General features: G+C 35.2%; 1 protein-coding gene and 2 long non-coding RNA genes across 5 annotated transcripts; 2 read left to right on the forward strand and 1 right to left on the reverse strand.

Moving 5' to 3' along the window:
- Positions 1-806: 806 nt before the first annotated feature.
- Positions 807-6545, reverse strand: LOC112529247 (dnaJ homolog subfamily C member 2-like). Of its 3 annotated transcripts, none has more exons than XM_025140425.1 (3): positions 6343-6545; positions 1201-3194; positions 807-1104 (listed from the first exon to the last, which is right to left on the reverse strand). In XM_025140425.1, exon 2 carries the CDS (start codon positions 3153-3155, stop codon positions 1215-1217), a length of 1941 nt encoding a protein of 646 aa, XP_024996193.1. In that variant the 5' UTR covers positions 3156-3194; positions 6343-6545; the 3' UTR covers positions 807-1104; positions 1201-1214. The 3 variants fall into 3 exon arrangements, with proteins under 3 accessions (XP_024996193.1, XP_024996194.1, XP_024996192.1); XM_025140426.1 differs by having other exon boundaries at positions 807-1118; XM_025140424.1 differs by having other exon boundaries at positions 807-3194.
- A 5366-nt stretch (positions 6546-11911) lies between these two features.
- Positions 11912-14298, forward strand: LOC112499699. Its single transcript, XR_003067253.1, has 2 exons — positions 11912-12195; positions 13068-14298. It is a non-coding gene; the product is annotated as an uncharacterized LOC112499699 (long non-coding RNA).
- Positions 14299-16623: 2325 nt separating this feature from the next.
- On the forward strand, positions 16624-18754 carry LOC112499607. Its single transcript, XR_003067243.1, has 2 exons — positions 16624-16803; positions 17982-18754. It is a non-coding gene; the product is annotated as an uncharacterized LOC112499607 (long non-coding RNA).
- The last annotated feature ends 2491 nt before the right edge of the window (positions 18755-21245 follow it).

The following is a 21245-nucleotide window of genomic DNA, read 5'->3' on the forward strand; positions in this document are numbered from 1 at the left end:
GATGACAAATATATGCATCGAGAAAATGTCGGCAGTGGAATCAAGGTAACTTGTATATACTTTCCTCCATGAGGTCAGATGACGTTTTAGTGTTTAGTCATGTCATGTCCTGTCCTGTCTCATGTACCAAATGCGTCCTAACTGAAATTGGTTTTCAAACATGAGTTACAACCAAGCCACAATTGTGCATCAAACTTCCAACAAAACTACAATATCTGAGCAAATCCATCATTGGGGCATATGAGATCTTTAACACAAGCTTCTTTCTAGGCTAGTTTCATGCTTTTCCAGCAAAGCCTTGCCTTAAATTTTGAGGTTGATTAAGCCCAAATTCTAGATGAGATTACAACAGACACACATGTTGCTGAGATCAAAATTGGCTCTCTCAGTCTCACCAAATCCAGATCGAGCTTGTTGAGGCTCGAACTCATTTTTTCTACCTCGTATGAAGGTAGAGACCAATACGTGTGTGTTTGGTACACGGACAGGACCGAACAAGACTAGATGGGAAAAAGTGGGATAGACAGAAAGAATAGTGTAAGGTATTGGGGACCTAATTTGACATAACTTGTCCCATTTCCCTAGATTTTATTCCACCAATTTTGATGCTACAGGAAAAAACTTTTCTCCTACAGTCATGTCCAGTCAGTCTAATTGTCGCACCACGACAACCAGTTTTTGTTCTGTTCTGAACCGTTCTACGTAAGAAACGCAGCCTTTAGCATATGGTTTAAAAAACTAAACACCAAGGGTAGAGATAATCTAAGACATATTTCTATCCTCGATACAGGCTGCATGAAATCACGTTTCAAATGATAACCATGGGAAACACAATATTAGCAAATCAAGATAGTAGCATACTTAGACATATGTCTAGCCTTACATTAGAAATCATAGACAGTATAGATTCTTCTCATATTTCATAAAAATGAGTTTTAGAGCTGGGGGTGGGGGGATGGAGGGGGATGGAGTAGAATGGAACCAACTTATTGTTATGGCTAACCAATGACAAAAACCCATTACTACTCTATCCAAAAGAATATGGAACATTCATACCTCCAGTAAGTCAGCAATGTGTGTGCCCAGCCAAATATCTCTTCACATCTGCATTGTGGCATCTAAGTTCAATTAGATGCTACTTCACAACTCGGGTATTGGCAAAAATGACGAACTTAACCATTTGCAATCTTCGATACTCACAGAAAACCGAGCGATTACTTTTTCTTGTTTCTGAACTTCTCTTTGAGCAATGTGAATTGCTTCTTGCATTGGTTAACTGTTTTCCCCGGAACAGCAGCAGCAACGCGTTCCCAGCGCTGGTTGGTTTCTTTTGGGAATGTCTTTAAAGCTTGAACCAGTGCTGTTTCCTGCACAGCAGACCATACATCTTGGTCTGAACTTGAAGAGGCTGCTGGCTCCACTTTCTCTGCATCTTGGCTCGGTTTGGATGAAACCCCTTCGGTTTGAGCAGGACTGGAAGAGACACCGTTTGGCTCAGTGGGCATGGAAGTAAGTGGAACCCCCTCAACTTCCTCCCTGGTTGTAAGAGGGGACGAAATTGAAACTGCAGGTTTTCGCTTTTCAAGAAACGAATCAAATGCTTTCGATGAGTCAGGTTTCTGCAAAAGAACGGTTTTGGTTGCTTTTAGAATCTCCTCCACGGACCGCCCGGTGCCAATGTACTCCGATATGACCTCCCATCGGCGAGATGTACCTTTAGGATACTTCACTATCCCTTTCCTCAAGAGCTCGATCTCTTCTTTCCCCCAAGGTTTCTCTTTTTTCTCAGGAGTACTTTTAGGTTTAGGAACATTTCCGTTCGGTTTTACAGTTCCATTTTGTTGACTGATCTTTACCACATGATCTTTCTCAGAATGGTCCAAACTAAGGGCCTCCTTCAGAAGTTCAGCTTGATTATGCCCTTCCTTTCCTTCCATATTGTCGCATAAGTTTCTTAATTGTAATGTATCAAGTGCCATGCAGATACTTTCCACATCATCTTTGCTAAGATTAAGCAAACGCTCGGAAACAACCGCAGTCGAGAGAGTTCGAAGACGAGTTCGTTCTTTTCGCAAAAGTTTTTTCTCCTTTTCTTTCACTTTCTTCTGTTGTGAAGCAGCCTCCGCAGCCTGCTTGTCCTCTTCTTCTTTCTTGCGCCTATTTTCTTCGGCAACTCGAGCAGCTTCCTCCTCCTGCTGTTTCTTTGCCATAAACTTGGCCTCTTTTTTCTTCTGTTTCTCTGCTTTTAGCGTCTCCTTTCTCCTCAAAACTCTCGGGTCTCGTTTATAAGCATTGTCGACAAGAGAACGTATCCTTGCATGCTCCTCCTTCCTTGCCTTCTCCGATAGTTTTGCATTCTGCCTCTCCATCCACCTTTTATGGTCACGTGATTCCGCTTGCTCAAGATCAAACTCATCAGCATGTGGGAACTCTCTCCAACTTTTGAAACCGTACCAAAAATCATAAAATGCATCAACATCTTTAAGTGAGGTATTGTCGTCCCCAAGTGAAGGGATAGGTTGAATAACCGACCAGCGCCCATTCCTCATAAAAGCTGGTCCAAATACCTTGAAGAAGTCTTGTGGAGAACAGTCGGTAGGAATCTCATCATCAAACTCATCAGTGGAGTCGTAAATTCTTCTCCTCACAGGATCAATCAACACCTCATATGCTTCTTGAATGGCCTTGAAATGGTTCTCTATTTCATCTTTCTTTGCTTGTTTAGCAGCTTCGGTTTCCTCCCCAAGAAGAAGAGCAGCCTGCTTGTCAGGATGATGCTTTAAAGCAGTCTCACGGTAGCTCTTCCTAATTTGCTCTTCGGTTGCAAGATACCTTAAATGACCCAAACCCAATAATGCATAATGATCTTGTTGGTTCGCCCCATCACCTGACTTCTTTTTACCTTTGCTGCTATATGAATCCGATGATTGCATATACTCATGCTCTTTGTCTTTAGGCAATTTTTCGTTATCATCTGCTACATTTTCCTCCTCAAAATATCCCCGGAGCTTAAGTGCAACATCATGAAAGGAATGACCAGCAGGTTCAAAGTGTGAAGCCTTTATCGGGAGAGAATTTGAGGAGACATAAATCGCCTCTCCATTTACAAGCTCATCTGGATAAGTAATGAGACGAATGCATGCACGGGCTTTCATAATTATGGCAGCTCAAACATCCACGGCTTCAAGCTAACACTGATGTAAGAAGAACAAAGGTCAATACAGCCAAATAAGTGAGTAGATGGATTTAAAGACTATTTGAACATATTAATTGCAAGTTGAACAAACACATGGCATACAAAAATTTATAAACAGAATAAAGTTCTATTGGCTGGCATTGTACAAAAAATTCGTTGGACTTGATCTTTCCGACTGATCATAAAATAAGCAGATTACAAACATAGCAGGAGAAACAACCAGCAGTACAAACAAACAGATTACCAATTTAGAGCTTCATCATGCTATCTGCCAAAAAACAACCCTGGCTACTGGTCCTAGGCTGAGAGTATTCACCGGTTTAAGTAAGGAAATTATTGGCTATAGCTAGAGGCCCTTTTTCATAATTCATATCTAGACAGTTGATGCTAGTTACTTAAGGTGAAGAACAGAATTACTGCATTCTAATGCCAGAAAGCACAATGGAAACGACTAAATAAAACATTCCACTCAAAACCCCACTCTGTGTCTTCTCCAAATCTTTACTCTGACTCTGCTAAAATATTTGCAACCAACTCAGCAGTTGCACGTTGAGTCAAATTTGTATTGGAGATTGGAAAGGGTAAGCATGGCAAGTATATAGTCAATAATTATCGGTATCCATATCTACAATACACACATTTGAGCAATGTTTTTGTTTTCCATATTTCTCTCTATGTTGAATCATATTTTTTGTGTCCTACATATCCAATGATTAAATTGAATCAGCCTAAATGGAGCTGGCTAGCATCCCCTTCTCTGAGGAGTTTCTAGAATATGTTAGCTTGTAGTACAGAGGGCCTATGAGAGCAGTGAATAACAGCTAAAAATGCAACTGAATCTCTACCACGCAGTTTGAAAAAACCAAAATCAGGTTACTTTGTAATATTCCTCTCGAGTAAAACTCAGTTTGTTTACGTTTAACATGATTATCATGTTAATGATGTTATGGGCTTCCTTCTCATTCGAGTTCTAAAGCATATTCCATGTCCAGTAATTCTGGATTTCAACCCATGCTGTAGAACTTTCTAGAATTAGAGTAAATTTTATATTTAAAATTTGATGCTCTAAACCATAACAAATGTTGATCAGTATTTATTCGCAAAGAGTGATATAAAAGACAAGATGACAAAAAAACAGACACGGAGAATATCTTGGTAAATAGGAGAATCAGAAGAAAACAAGAGGTAAGGAAATATGCAGATAAGCCAACCAAGACTTTGGGTCTCTTGAGTAACAGGTGATTGCCATGGTCAAGGGGAATATGTAGGATTTCCCGTGGTGAAAGCAACAACTAGGTTCTAGAGACCAACTACATGCATGAATATCTGACATTTGAATATGCACCGAATGGACACACATACCAAACCAAAAGTAACCAGTAACCACTATATGTCACTCAAAAGTAGGTTTTGAAATAGAATGCACACAAACCCTTCATCTATCTCTAGGAGTAGATAGGCTGTTTGTGTGAAGATCCCAGATAGTGACAGCTTTTAGCAAGATTCGGAAGTTCTTTTTTCTTTTATTCATTAAAGCTTTGAAGATTTTGAAGGATCCATAATAGTGCACTCCCAACTACTAAAAATTAATCCCTCTCTCTAGCTATCCTAGGGGACTGGTAACTTTTCTGTTGGTTCTCTAGCCCATCCCCTCCCCCTACCCCCTTTGCAGTAACTACTAGTCCCTATGAATTAACCAGTAAACCACTACCCTAATCTGGCTTCCTTGTAAACTCTTACTCACTCACGCCCTCAAGATATTTAGGCTGCCATGCCCAGCCTCAGTTGCTCACCCCACATCCTCCTCGGTCTGCCTCTCCTTCTCACCCCCTCAACCATTACGGTCTACACCCTCCTCAACTGCGCCATCATCTGCCTCCTTCTAACATGCCCAAATGATCCAAAACATACGCAAAATTCAAACTTAATACTCACAGATGTTACCCTAATTCAGATTATATCTGTGCTTGAGATTTGCAATATTTGGTTCATGAACCATATAGCAGTTGGACAACTATGCTCCACAGCATTTGCCAGGATATATTGCATATAACAACAAATAAAAGCTCAATCCCAATTAGAAATTATGGAAAAAAAAAAAAGAAATTGGCGTAGAACGAACCCATTTGCTTCTTTAATGAAAACGTATTCTGTTAAGTTCCAAGCTTTGACAAAAAAAAACCAAGCTACGTCTAGGTTGGGATTGTTAACATATGGGATGAGACTAGAACAGTAAAACATGTGACCTTAGACCTGTATAAAAGAAAGGAGATGAGTCACTAGGGCATCGCATTTGTCTAATGTATCACATGATGCAAGCAACAATAACAGTTCAAATTAACTACATTGTAAATAAGGTAAAGACAGGATTAAAAAATAGAAGAAAAATCTTTCCTTTAAAATTCTCTACCTCCTGTTTCCTAGAGTAACCACTAGATCCATTGCATTTTTTATTGTGACACAAGCAGTCTAGCACCATGGTGAAATAATTATTATGTACTAAGCCAGTAAGATATGTAAAATCCCAAACCATCTGTGCTTAGAATGGCTCATAAGTATTTCTTGTGTTTTAAAACACAAGCCTTATCTCATGAACAGCCAAGAAACAGGACACATATTCAAGAACCTAGAGAAGTGCAGACAAAGAAAGGTACTTATAAATTCTAAAGATTACACCTTCAAAAAACACCCAAGATTTATCACCAATCAATAACTCTGTAGAGTACTATGACCCTCTCAAATAAAAATATCAATTAACACACAGCTGTAACCAGCTTATTCCGTTAAATACACACATTTAAATGTGAGGAACAAGAATTTTGTATAATTATATATTTTGCATCCTCGCGTCCCATGAACTTTGCATCTTTTGAATGATCATGAAGTTCAAGAAATTCGTTTAAATAGCAAAGAAGAACCTTGTAAAACAAAATCAAAACCATCGATATATGTATAAAACTACAAATGACGATGAACAACACCAAGAAAAAAATTGTTCACGATAAATCTATTCCCACAGATATTACTTATTCAATCCGAATGAAACCACAGTAATAAATTTAACCAATCAACAGCTGGTTCGTGATATATAGCATTAATAAGGCTACTTAATTTCTGTTTTCCGATGAAAAAGAATCTTTGATTACCTATTGGACGGAGTGATGGCTTGGTGAGAACGCTCGATCTGTGAAATTAGGGTATAACAGATGAAGAAGATGATCAAGAAAGATTGAGAAATAGACAAGATTTTTGTAGTTTTGATGGAGAGGCGCAGAGAGATTGAAGCGGGGAAATAAAGATTTGGGGGTTTAGGGTTAACAGGGTTGGGCTGTTGTAAGGCCTCAAGTTTAGTCTAACCTTCGTGCACATTTTGAGTTGTTATACTTGTAAGTTGTAACCCATATGGAAAGTTACATATTTAGCCCCTCAACTATCTATTATAAGCAATTCAGTCCTTCAATAGAAGATATTTCACAATTTGGTTATTATTGTTGTCACATCCTTAAATAACGAAAATTGCAATAAATAATGACAAATTTATATTCATTTGTAATTTACTAGAAGGGTACTCGCGCAATGCAGTTAGATACATCTTGATTTTAATGTTTCGTTTTATAATTTGAATCCATCAATGTTATAATGCGATCTTATTTGGTTGTGAGAAAAATAAAATGTTTTTATTTTTGAGTGAAATATAAATTTGAAGATATTATAAAATTTTGAAAAAAATAATCGATTTTAGTATCAAATTACTATTTAAAAGTTTTCGTTTTTATGCAATTCCTTTAATTCATTTTTTTATATAATTCAATTAAATTTAATAATGAACTAATTTATTTTTGGTCTAATAAAATATTTTTTTAAGATAACAATTAAGTATTTTGTTAGAACTCGATAATTATCTTAATTATATTTTAGATTTTTTAAATTTAAAATGATGTTTATCATGTATTTAATTGTGTTTATCTGCAATTAGTTACACGAATTCAAACATGAAGCTTTAATAAGATGTACTCATGCATATTCTACTTGTAATCTTGAATTTTAAATAATATGCATTAGTAAACAATATTTTATGCATAAAAATTTGTTTTTAAAATTTTTATCAAATGCTTTATAATATAGTATAGATATTCATTAGTTATTTACAGGACGTCAAAAATAACTGATGTATAATAGATCGCTTTATTTTAAAAATAAAGACCATACATTTCAAAACAAATGTCTTACCAGATAAGGCACACCATCAAAATGACATTACTAAAATTGTTGTTAAAAGCGTCTTTTATCCGGTAATTGCTAATTGGTAGGGGTGTTGGCGCGGTCCGATTTGGGCGGTTTAACTCCTCAGATCACAAACCAAACCGTAATGGTTGTTTATAAATTTTTTTAAACCGAGAGGTTTGACATCAAGTGCCCAGACCGATCAAACCGAGACCACGAGAATGCGGTCTGGTTTGACCGGTTTAGGCGGTTTGAGCCTTTAATAGATTTGAACAGATTGAGTTTGGAATCGAAAAACTTGAAGGAAAGAATTGAATCACTGGGTTGATATCTCGTTGAAATTAAACCATGTATTAGGAAAGATCGATAGAGTTCTTGAAGGATTTCAAAATTTGGAGACCGTCAATGTCAAATGTGTCGATATGTTTACTGGTTTAGAGATTTTTAGGCGCCGATTCATTTGGATTTGATTATGTTATATATTAGACTTTATGTTGGGCTTAGAGATATATTTAGGTCATAGTCCATAAGTTAAAAAAGTTGGATTTGCTAATACTAAAATAAATAAATATATATATATATATATATATGTATTTGGCGGTCGGTTTGGTTCAGACCGCCTAAAAAGGGTTCCAGACCGCATAGTGGAGCGGACCACCTGATTTTGCTATTTTCCAAACCAGACCAAACCGCCAGACCGTTTAAACAACCAAAAACGGTCTTGTTTGACTTGATTCGGCCGGTTTGAACGGTCCAACGGTTTTTTTGAACACCTCTACTAATTGGTTAACAATCACCATTCTCACGTATTGAGTAAAATTATCGGTTCTTATCATATATACCAGATAAGATAAAGGAGGGAGGTAAGTTTTAGTTTTAGTTTTGAGCAGGCGCTTAGTTTTAATTTCGAACGATGAGATACGGAGAAATAGACTCGAAAGACATATCAAATATGTCATTTGTTCAATCAATTAATAGCAATCCTTGATCCAAATTTAATTAGTATTCAAACTCATACATCTTTTTCAATGATTAATATCATTTTAATACATTAGTTCACATTTTGAAATCTGTAACATGCGGAATGTAAGATTCAAACAAAAATGCAACAATATATTTATATTCACAAATGAATAGTGTATGAGCATATAAGACTGAGGGGCGCTAATATTTTGTTTTTGAAACCTTTTTTACAAAGGAAATGTAAGGAAAAGAAGGGAAAGTACAAAAACTAGTTTTGTCGAAATCTTTTTAGGAGAGAAAGAAAAAAAAAACTAAATTAAAAACTCTTTAAGATATTATTAAAAATACAAAACTACTGAAACTTTCTTTATAAAATGAGAAAATTACACCATAATAGAACCAACTTTGAGTTGATTCCTATTTTAGGGAAACAACTTTCAAACCCATCATTTTAGGTCTCACACAAACTTTAAGTTTAATTACCTGTTCAATAGGTAACGGGTAAACATAATATGACATGACAAAGTATTGGTTAATAGAAATAAAATAGTATTGTTAAAATAAATATAAACCCAACTCAAAAATCAAAATCAAAATACCAAAGATCAATGATGTATGTTCCAAACAAGAATATCAATGAGAAAGAAATAGAATGACAACAGATTGAAGCTTAACCGTAGGACAACAGAAGCAACAAGCCGATGATGCAACCCAAGATTTTCTGATGATGGTAGCAAACGTAAGTGCTTTATCGATCTCTTCTAACATATCCGCCCCTCTCTCTTAAATATACACACCTTGGTGGGAGAAGTTTTAATGGCTGTAGTTATGGATTATGCGTGAAAGATGGAAAACTCACATGTAAGTTTTTATGGACCGATTGCAAGTGATTTTCAATTTGGTTTCTTCAATTTGGATTGTTTTCATCAGTTTTTAATGCTTCCAATACAGATTTCAGCCTCCTTTCTTCTTCTTCTTCCCATAATGCCCCTCGACCCTCTCTCCTCAAATTTTCGGCTTCCATGGAAACAATACATTTGAATGAGAAATCAAACCTTTAAACCAGGGAGCGAAAATAACAGGGGAATAATAGTTGTCATTGATGAAGCTTTCAAACATTCAAATTCAAATCGAAGATGGGATGTAAAACAAATACCGCCATTGAGGGAGGAGATGGGTCACGGGGATGAGGATTTTGGAGACGGGTGACGATGGTCTGGGGATGGGATGGATTTTCAGGTTTTAATCTTTAATTTCTTTATTTAAAAATGTAAAATGGAATTTAGTTATTAAATATATAAATAAATATGTGATATCATAATTATTAATTTCATGTTAGCATTTTCGATTTATTTTTTTAATTCTAAACCTGATGTGAAAATCTAGCTGAAATATAATTTACACAATTGGTTTCATTATTTATAAAAACTACATTACAAAATAGCTACTAAATTTTTCCACAAAATCACTATACAAAACTTGTATACATAACGTACAAGTATTCAAATACAAACAATAACATGTTATTCTCAACATCTCATAAATTCCTCACAACTTTCTCTTCCTCTTATCTTCTGGTTGTGCCCGACATGTAATGCACATTTTCAAAATACCAAAATGAGTGTTAGATCTTGAGGTATAGTGAGAAATTCATTTGTTTGCTATTACAAGGTAAGTAATCACCAAAACACATTTATAAACTCATATTTGTGTCAGTAACAAATAAACAACATTTTAATAAAACAAACATTTTTTGCCGCATCAAAATGATGAGACATTATCCAATTATCGCATCAAATAGTCAAACAACTCATTTATCACATTAAAATAAAAACTCATTGCATAATGTAGATGAAAACATAAATTCCCCACATCACATAGATGAGACAATCCCCTTTTCTCGCAACACACTGGTGCGAGGACCCCATCATATCACATCACATGGGTGCGATAAACCAACTTGTCGCATCATACTGGTGCGATAAGTCAACTTGTCGTATCATTGTGGTGCGACAAATATATGTCCTCACATCATAAGGGAATTTTACACACTTTTATGATAAGGGAAATTTACACACTTTTTCTTTATTTTAAATTACTTTGGTCTTGTTTGTTTTTTCATGTCTTAATTACCACTTATGTTTGATTGATTCAGACTTTTTGTAGTCTTATCACTTACCCTCTCTCTCTCTCTCTCTCTCTCTCTCTATATATATATATATATATATACACACACACACACACACACTAGTTATGTACCCACGCAATGCTGCGGGAGCCGTGAATTTTAACGATTTTGAAGTTTCACTGTTTTGTTAGAGAATATTTAATGATAATATACGTTACACTTGGTCTTTACATGATGAAAAAAATTGTATGACAATTTAAAATCAAATATATTTAAAATTCAACATATTTAAACAACTCTATAAATGTGTTCGATTTACACCAAAAGCAAAGAATTAAGAGATCGAGAGCAAGACCGAGAGGTATAGAGCAATTGAATGAGAGAACTTTTAGTAACTCATGGTGAATATCAGTTTGAATCTTACATTGGGAGATGAGGAGAAGACATAGAGGTATGAGATGATGAAGACATGAGTGAAAGGTGTCAAAAGTATATTGGGAACATGAAAATAAAACGTAATAATGTGCATTGGTAACTTGTATTATATGTTATTTTAATTGTAAATTGAGAGATTTTAAGACTGAATGCATAAAGTAGTAATACTAAATGCATTATGAGTTTTTTAAGACTTTGTGCATTAAAAATTGTTTTTAAGACTTTTGATAAATTTGGCTTATAAGGTAGTATATATATATATATATATATATATATATATATATATAGTCAAAGACCTTCCAGTCTAGTGGTAAAGGCTTAGGCATGTCATAGTCATGAACCCGAGTTCGAGCCCTGGGAGGGGAGTGTTGACGACATTTAAGTGGGGCCATGTTTAGCCTCCAAATTTGCCGGGGATTAGTCGAGCTTTGGCCCGGACACCCTTACAAAAAAAAAAAAGGTAGTATATATATATATAAATTCTGTACGTATAGGTAAGCTTAGAAGATTAATGTGAAACAAGAACTTCTATCGGCAATCTATTCTTTATCAAAAGTATCTATCTTTCTGCAACAAACTCACCGGCGACATTCCTGATAGCATCGGAAATTTGAAAAGTATCTAAAAGGTTCTTAGTGTGTTCCATCTGTTAAACAATTGTTGAGATGAATTTCGACTATGAAAATTTTATGAAAATCAAGAGAATTTTACAAAATGTTTGCACCGAATTTTACGAAAACAAACTATTGATTAAAATTTCAGACTTTAGACATTTATCGGTATGTAAAAACAATCAGTCTTATTGATTCGAATTTCAAATTTCAACAACATATTTTATTAATTAAAAATGAAATAAGATTTCAGATTTAACACTTCTAATAAAAAAAAAACTATCACATCTGTTTTTTAAAAATCGTAGCTAAAATAAAGGTGCATAAAATTCTCCAAATTTACTGCCAGAAAATGGTGGTCGGTGCGGGTCGAAGCTTGAAATCGGTGGCTACATGGTTTTATTTGAGAAACCCTAATTTTCTTACTCATTTCAACGGCCGACTTCCCTTCGATTGGATCTGAATCTCCCACTTCTCTCCCTATGGATCTGGGATCTTACTACCCTTCAACCGGAGATCATCCATAATTACTTCAATTTCAATCGGCTACCGGCGTAAACTAATCACTCTCTTGTTTCATCTACCAATTTCAGAACATAGATCTTAACTCGGATTCGCTGTTTCTGCTGAAAGTATAGGTATTTGAAATTTCTTTCATGAATTTCTTAAAATTTGATCGTAAAAATCATATTTTTCCTCATCACAATCCGTTTTTGAATAATATTTCGATCTGATTTTGCTCTAATTACTTTATGAAGTCTTAAAATCTTAAAAACACTCTTGTAATGTTTCCAGATTGACATGGTGTGATATCCATGGCTCATTTTGTTTTCATATCGCAGAAACTATGAGCGTCATATATGTATTTTGTTCCGATTAACCTTCTGTTTATGTTAGTAATAAATCAAATTTGCAATCCGATGACTTTATAAAGCTACGAGATCTTAATAACTCTGTGATGTTGGTTCCAGATGGATAAGATCTGAAATTTATGATATTATTTTGTTGTTTCTATAAGCGCAAAGTGCATCAGATCTGATGGAATGGAGCTTAATGAATAAGCTTTTTGGGTAAAGCTATTTGAAGTTCCCTTGTTCTTACATTTTAAAGTAACGAAGATCTTGAGTTACATTTTAGTTAACTGGTTTACTGCATATTCATCAACAAATACTCAGTAATCTCTAATATTTCTGAAGACATCCAAAACCGAAATGTTTCTTGATTTGCATTTTTTCTGCAGCATACATAGTTCACACACACACACACAGAGATATATATATATGTATATATATGTATATATATTTTGGAAAAATGCCATGTCTCGGGTCTAAGGATTATCAATTTGTTCCAAGTTTAAAGAAACCATATCAATTTTTTTTTAAAAACTCATTGGTGGTTGGGCACATATGAGTCATATGACTATCGGTTTGTAGCTGGGTTGATAGTTTTTTCAGTTTTTACCTGATAGAAGCTGGGTTTCTAAATGTTTCCTGTTCTATGCTTCTTGTAGGTGAAGGTAATGTTGATCGTTTGCTTGCTAATGTGATTTTAAGACCATCTAATGACAATTTTAGAGGACAATATGGAAATGTGCTCTACATCCTCTTACACATGCTTCATGGACCTTGACACAGATGTCAAAATGTTTGGATCTCAGGTGATTCCGACGGTTGCAGCAAATGACTAGTTGGTACCATTAACACATCACTAGTGGCCTTTCTTGCATCGGGTGCTTCAATGCGATACAAGATGTTGCTTGGTCACTAATGCAAGTATGCTTTTTATGTGATTTTGTTCATCAATATAGTTGGATTAATTTAGATCATAAGTTGGGTGATTTTTAGATACTTCAAAAGGGTCGGATCGAAGGGTAAGAAGATGAAATGCATTGTTGGAGATAATAATGCTCTCCCATTGCTAACGATAGGAGAGCTTTGCATGCACCATGGACTTCCACGATAGCTACGAGAAAATCATTGTTTACAACCATGCGGTTTTTGGAGTTTATTTTCAATATGCTAAAATGAGAATTTTTTGCTTTCCAATTCTCATCTAATAAGGTTTTGGAGTTCTTTAACTCACGGTGTAAGGCTCCATCTTGTGAGACCCCAAAGGATGATGAAGGTAATCCCATCCATGGGAAACACCATTGTATATTTTGAGACGCTGCTTCCATGTGTGACTAGCAAATTCAAAATTATGTCTTGTGCTCGTCTCACGTGGGGCCAGTGGCTCAAAATACGCTATTGGAGTTGTCGATGGATAGGATTCTCTTTATAATCCTTGGCAGACGCAACATCAAGTCTTTCTCCATGATTTAAAGAACTCTAAATTCATGTTGGATGAGAATTCGAAAGTAAAGAATTCTTATTTAACACATTTGGAAAAGGCACACTAAGGGGTGATGGAGCTAATCCATGCTATGGTCAAAACCGTGCTTATTTTGGGACGTTTTATCCATATCTAAAGGTGTTAGCGAATCTGATTTCACCGTCTCACGTGGGTCAGACGTCTTGAATAAGCATAAGCAATTGATGTTGTCCATGGATAAGACTCTTTGTAATCCTCGAGTCCCTGGAATACGCTTGTTTGTAGACAATAATCTTCTCCTTGTTTTGTTGGGAGGTCTAAGCTGTTTGTATTTGCACACTTCCAATTCAGCTGTTTGTAAACTTACATATCCAATTCATGTAATTCTTAAATTATGAAGAGCAATTGATATCCTACAGAAATTGATCGCATCAATCAGGTCACAAGTAGTTGAAATGTTTCGATTTATTCGAGATCCAGAAGAACACAACTAACTACCCTTCAAAACCCATATACAGGTTGAGAACGATAGTAGCTTTGAAGACGGATTTCTAGTGTGCCAAATTAGATTCGCCGTTGTTCAAACGGCCGTCGTTCTAAGTCGGTTTGAAACTGCTTGTTTAAAAACTAAACGGGAAAGAGATGATATCAAGTTCGATGATAAAAAACATAACCTGACCACCTCCGATGCTTAAAACTATTCAATTTTGTATAAATACATGTTATGTACGCTATTCAATTTTGTATAAAACTATTCAATTTCGTATAAACTGACGGGTGTCGAGTCCGGCAAATAATATAATTTTATAAAATAAGCCTATTATCTCTAAAACACATTTGTGATAGCGATAAGGAGACTCGGTGTTAATCGTAAGTCCAAGACGTGACCGCGTGCAAATTTATTGAAAATAATATGCATATACATATGGAGGAGGGGGTTGGAAGATTGATAAAATAGCTTAAATATGCAAAACAAAATTTGAGAACGTTAAACAATAATAAGAGCTTCTGGTAGTAAGTAAACACACTTTTCATTGGACGATATATCATAGACTTGTACTGAAGTATATTTTCATGTCAATTCAGAATAGCTCAAACGTTGATACACATCAATGTTCTGTTTGCCATAACAAAATCAACTAGCACGAGTAGCTCGAAAACGAGTCCCTACCCAACTAGTCGGAACAGTCACAGACTTGGTAACAATTGATAGATGCATTAAGATTTAGCAAACACCATTCCTAGCTAATATTTAGATGTCACATACTAAAACTAGAATTTTCAAACTTGTAATGTTAAACAATCAACCAAACATATCAATCGGAACATTACTTGCTACAATAACAAAACGAGAAACAATTACAGATTCCCCGTTTCGTTTAGCAAATCAAAATCAGATTATATAAAATAGGGGATCCTACCTAAATCACAAACCCGACTAAGATTCAACTTTACAGTCAAAGTTTGCATATATGAAATGACATTGAAATATAAATCAAGTCTCAACACCATCCAATTGAAGTGTTTACTTGCTCACTACTAGAATAAAGGATTTAGTTACTCATGCTTAGAACTAAAAAAAAACTTACAAAATGATTGAAATGTAAGAGTTGGTGAAAAAACCTGGAATTTGTCTTCAAAATCGCTACCCAATATCTGGAAATAGGCTTACTGTTTCTTCACGATTCCAGTCATGATCAATCCTTTTGAAAATCTTGATTAGTCCTCTAATCCTCCTCTCGATTTATGCCTTGCTATTGCCCTTTTCGATTTCTGCTCGTTCTCTCTAAAAAATCCTCTCAATCGACAGGTTATGGTACTGCCCTTTTCGATTTCTTTCGACTTCTGTTTTCTGCTCGTCCTCTCGATTTTTTGCTCTTTTTTCGATTTCTATCCCCTTTTAATCGACAGCCTCAATCGACAGGTTCTGTCGATTTCCCTCTCAACCGGCTTCCCCTTTTCTCTAATCGAATAACCTGCTGTCTCCTCTTGATTGACAGCCTCTCCACCTCTCTCAATTGACAGCTTCAATCCTTCTTAATCGAACCTCCTTCTCTGCCCACGTCTCCGTCTTTCTGCCCATTTCGCTGCTGCACGATGTTATTCTTTTGGGCTGTTTACTTTGGGCCTAGCTGATGATGAGACCAAAAACACAACAATCAATTTTTTTTTCCAACTTAAATGGCCTCGTAAGATTAAATATCATCTTAAATTAAAATGGATATTTTAGGCATCTAATTGACATTAATCTCAAGGTAATTTTGACGTAAAAATATATATATATTTGTACTTGTCAAAAACTAAACGGGAAAGAGATGATATCAAGTTCGATGATAAAAAACATATCCCGACCACCTCTGAAGCTTAAAACTATTCAATTTTGTATAAAATACATATTATGTACATTTCATTCGATATGTTTTACTTTTCATAAAATTATAAGTAACATGTAATTTATTACAAAATTTATTAGTTCCAAGGTTTTTAATTAATAAATAAGATATTTTTTAATAAATAACAACACATTACAAAAATTGGCTTTATTGGTTGGAAGAAATCTTTGTTTCCGATGTTACTTCTGAATATTGATCACGTGTCCCCTCACGCGTTTCCTGCTAAAATCTAAGAAGGATCATATTTGAAATTATGGTTCAAAATGAGGACTAAATTGGAAGATATTATTAGATCAGGGACGATTCCTAAACAATCTTCTTCCATATAGTTTCATATCAAGACCCGAATCACCACCCAACCCAACTCTCATGGATCAAAATTCACTTTGATTCGATTTCAATCGACCACCCGATCGCCAAATGACTCTGTTCCTTCAGCCTATATATAGCCTCAGAGCTTGCTAATTTTAAACCCTAGATCTCAGTTCATCAAAATAACCTCCATTTCGACACTGAAGATCGATGATCCTGGCTAAAGTATAGGTATGTGTAGTATATTGTGCTAAACTTATGTCAGTTTTTATTGACTTTAGATATCTGCAATCATGAGCTTTCGGATCCTGTAATTCGTTCGATTAAGCTGCTGTTTTTGGTAACTATTCAGATCCGATCTGGTTTGTTACGAAACTTTCAGATCTGGTACGATCAACTGTCGGAACTTGATTTAGTTTTGGTTAATTTTGATTTTGGTGTGTTTTATTTAGACTTTGTTATGTTAAGGGGGTGTTTGGGATTGTTTATTTTATCTGCTTATTGACTTATTTCAGTCTGGCACCGGTGATAAGTTAATACCTAGTGGTTGGATAAGAAAAAAGAAAACTGCTTATACCGGTGCCAAACCGGTAATAAGCAGTTTTTGATAAGTTAATCCGTCCTGACTTATGAAAAACTGCTTATTATCAGTTTACCATTTTAATCCTATTATCCTTTATACCTATCTCTTTTCCTCCCGATAACATCGATCTCAATCTTCTCCCTTCTCCATATAACAACATCAATCTTCTCTCTGTCCTTTTTGGTCATTTTACAGATATAAGCAAAATTTGCCAAACACTAAAAAACAACTTATCAGCTTATTGCAGTTTGGTACCGCTGTAAGCTAATCCAAACACTTTTTACAAAACTCCAGTTTGATACCACATAAGTTAATAAGCACTTTTACAAAAAAACATAAGTTGTTTTAAATAACAATCCCAAACACCCCCTAAATCTTGTTTCTTTTGTTTCTGACAATTGGTCACTTTCTATGGATAAATGATATCCTTAAACATTCTTTTGGGGTCCGTTTGGTTTTAGCGGAGTGTTTGTGATTGATTTAGATTTCGTGGAAGGATTTGGAATGCAATTTAATATCCGAATTCTATCAAATGTATTCCAATCTTGTCTTTGGTGTAAAGAAAAACCCCTTTGAAAATGAAATACCACGAACATTGGATTTAAAAATCGCAAGGGTAGCTCATATTTCAAGCTGGTAATTTGTTTCTAATAATGTTTTTAAAATATAATCAACCGGAAATTACTTAAAATAGTTGTCTATGTGTATAATGTCTCCAAATTTGGTCATTATTAATCAAATTTCGTAATTGATATAAGCAAGATTCTTTGATTTTAGTTCATGTGCTCTGAATGCCGGATTGACACATGTTTTATTATGTTTGTAGGTGAAAGTAATGGCGAGCATATGTTTGTTTTGTTCTACATTGGTTTGTGACGAGAAGGGGAGGGCAAGGAGATTATGTGAGGCCTTTTGCTGATTGTAGTTGATGCTATCCATGTTTGATAAAATATCATCTTCATAATCATGTTAACCTTAGATGTCGAAGGATTGTGAAGTATTCTAATCTATGAGCTGCCCCAATGCATATCTTAAGACGTTGCATCCATGTGAAACATGTGCAAACATAAGCTGTGTTGCACATGTTTCACGTGGATGTAACTTCTATAGATATGCATTGATGCTGTTCGTGGATGAGAATATCTTTATAATCCTTTGTGGTTGGAAGCCTATGATTTCACTTTCACATCATTATGTCTCAAAGAAGTAGTAGATTATACGAGGCTTTGTTACTGATTGTAGTCGGCGCCAACCATGTATGATAGTGTTATCCTTGTAATCATATATAGGCATCATTATGACCTAAAAACCCAAAGGTTTGTGAAGATATTCTAGTCCATGTGCAACCTCAATGCATATCCGGAGGCGTTGTATCCATGTGAAACATGTGCAAGCAATAACACGTGTTGCTCATGTTAGACGTGGATTCAACGTCTCCAGATATGCATTGAGGCTGTTCGTGAACGAGAATGTCTTCATAATCCTTCCTTTGTGGTTGCCGATGTTTTCGCATTTTATTATGTCTCATATTGTAGACTATTAAGTTTATCAAGTAGTTGATGCCATTCATATATGATAAAGCGTGCTAACACTTTCAAATTTCCTTTTATCTCAGATGTTGATTTAAATTGTTGGGTCAAAGCCCATTGGTGTGTACAAGTATATAATTGTAAATACTAAGTGTATATCTTAAGCCCACTCGTAAAAAGAATTTCCTTGTGGCCACGGAGGTTCAAATGCGGTGACTCCGGGCTAGAGGTGGCCAAAAACCGGTCCTGGGCCGGGCCGGTCCCAATCGGTCCTAACCTTTCTCATAACCGGCCATAACCGGTCCCGGTCGAAAATGATAGGATCGGTCAAGGTACTTCATAACCGGTTATGGGCCGCCGGTCCAGGTCCCAACCGGTCCTTACATTAAAAAATAAGATTTTTTTTTATTTTTTTAAAATGATATATATTTTTAATACATTATAAAATTTACAATTGGGTCACTCAAATACACTTTAAAAATGCGTTTTAATATAATTAAAATTACGTTTATTTTATAAAAATACATTATAAAATTATTTAAAAATACATTTATTTATAAAATTATTTGAATTTTTGGGCCGGGCCGGGCCGGTTCATAGTCGGTCCCATAACGGGTCCCAGTCCCAGTCGGTCCCGGTCCCACGAAACTACCAAAAACGTCAACCGGTCCCGGTTTTCGGTCCCATAACCGGTCCTTACCGGTCCCGGTCCCGGTCCCGGTCCTCCGGCGGTCCCAGGCCGGGCCGGGCCGATTTGGCCATCTCTACTCCGGGCTATCTGCAAAGCAGGTGGTCGCCCTAGGATTAGTCAGCTTGTATAGCGGGTTGGATATCTGGGTTAATTAAAAAAAAAAAAAAAAAAATGCTAAGTATATATCTTAAGCCCACTCGTAAGGGTAAGATTTAGGGGGAAAAAGGTAAGATACTGAGGAACAAAGTAATTTGTCTTGTTATGCATACGTATATAAAAACTAAGAAACAATTTCAATTATCTATATATACATGTACGTACCGTTCAGATGAATGATTATTAGGGTGTTTCTCCTAAATCTCCCTTATATTGTAATATATATTGTAAAGTAAATAAAGACCGGGATACGTGGATGATAATCCATAGTCCACTAAGTAAATTTAAACACTCATCGGTAATCTGACAATAATTTGACCATAATCCATGGTATGTTATTTAATTATCTATGGGAAATATCGTGTTTTAGGGATGTATTGTTGTCAATCATGTATGTGCTCCAAAGGATTTCTTTCGTTGATAGCGTGTCGATATGCCAAGTTACGGATGAAAACCGATCATTGGTGATAGTCTTGAACATTACCATCAGTTTGTTTTCAAGACACCTAAAACTCCAACTATTCACTTTTAACCATGTATCTCTTAAACATTCACCATCCAAGCCTGTTCCAGACATTTTATGGGCCCTGGACGAACGTAAATATAGGGCCCACTGCAAAAAACAAAACTTGTAGCAACGACTTTTGTCATTGTTAAAAGTCCATTTATCATCAGAAAGAGTATATATCAACATGTCGTCGTTTATAGTGGAAACATGTTATCGCTAAAAGGCGCATCGTCAAAACTCATTTTTCTTGTAGTGACTCTCGATAAGTACAATTTTTTTTCTTCAATAAATGTCTTTCATTAGTATAAAGTTGAGTACAAGAAATGCTAATAATTTACTAAGGAAAGAAATCTTATTTATCTTATTATAGATATATAAAAGAATACTTAATTATTATTTTTTGATTAACCTGGATATCCAACCCGCTATGCAAGCCGACTAATCCCAGAGTAACCACCTGCTTTGCAGGTAGCCCGGAGTCACCACATTTGAACCTCCGTGGCCACAAGGGGATTTTTGTTCCTTCTTGTATTTGAACCTAGGATCTCCAAACACTTTTGACATTTAGAGTCAAGCTCAAACCAATCAGGCACCACCCTTGTGGTTACTTAAATTTACGTACTTCTTGTTAGGTAATTTGAAACCAAAAGTATAAAAACTATGGTTGATAAATTTTTATAAAAAACAAGAATTTTTTTAGTTCATAATAAGAAATATGTGTTATTTTGATACAAAAAGAGAATTTGTATAAATGAAGTAATCGTGAGGGTCAATGAAAGATCAATAATAAAGAAGACTATCAAGGTTTTTTAAACAAGTAGACAAATGAGGATCAATTAAAATATGAAAGAAAAGATGATTCATTGAGATCTAATAAGAATAAATAATGAATTAAACATATAATATGCAAGCTCAACAAATGATTGTTTGAGTATTTAAATAGAATCTTGTAGTGCGGAGCGGTTAGTGACCAGGGATCACTTTCAGAGTAAAATTAAAACCACGAGAACGATTTTTAGAGATATAAAAGTTCAGGTCCCACTTTCAAAGATTTCACTATACGACATAGACCAAAATTAGAGTTTACTCAAAAAACTAATTCCTTCTCCAAAGAGAAAATTCTATATCAATTTCATCCATATTTTAGTTTCATATTTATATAAAATTATATGTATTATAACAAAATGAAATAAATAAATAATATTA

This window comes from Cynara cardunculus (assembly GCF_001531365.2).
Source record: "Cynara cardunculus var. scolymus isolate 2C chromosome LG 16, CcrdV1, whole genome shotgun sequence".
Classification (NCBI taxonomy): Eukaryota; Viridiplantae; Streptophyta; class Magnoliopsida; order Asterales; family Asteraceae; genus Cynara; species Cynara cardunculus.

Coding starts and splice junctions, on each gene's coding strand:
- LOC112529247 (XM_025140425.1), bottom strand. CDS start 3,155: ATGAAAGCCCGTGCATGCATTCGTCTCATTACTTATCCAGATGAGCTT.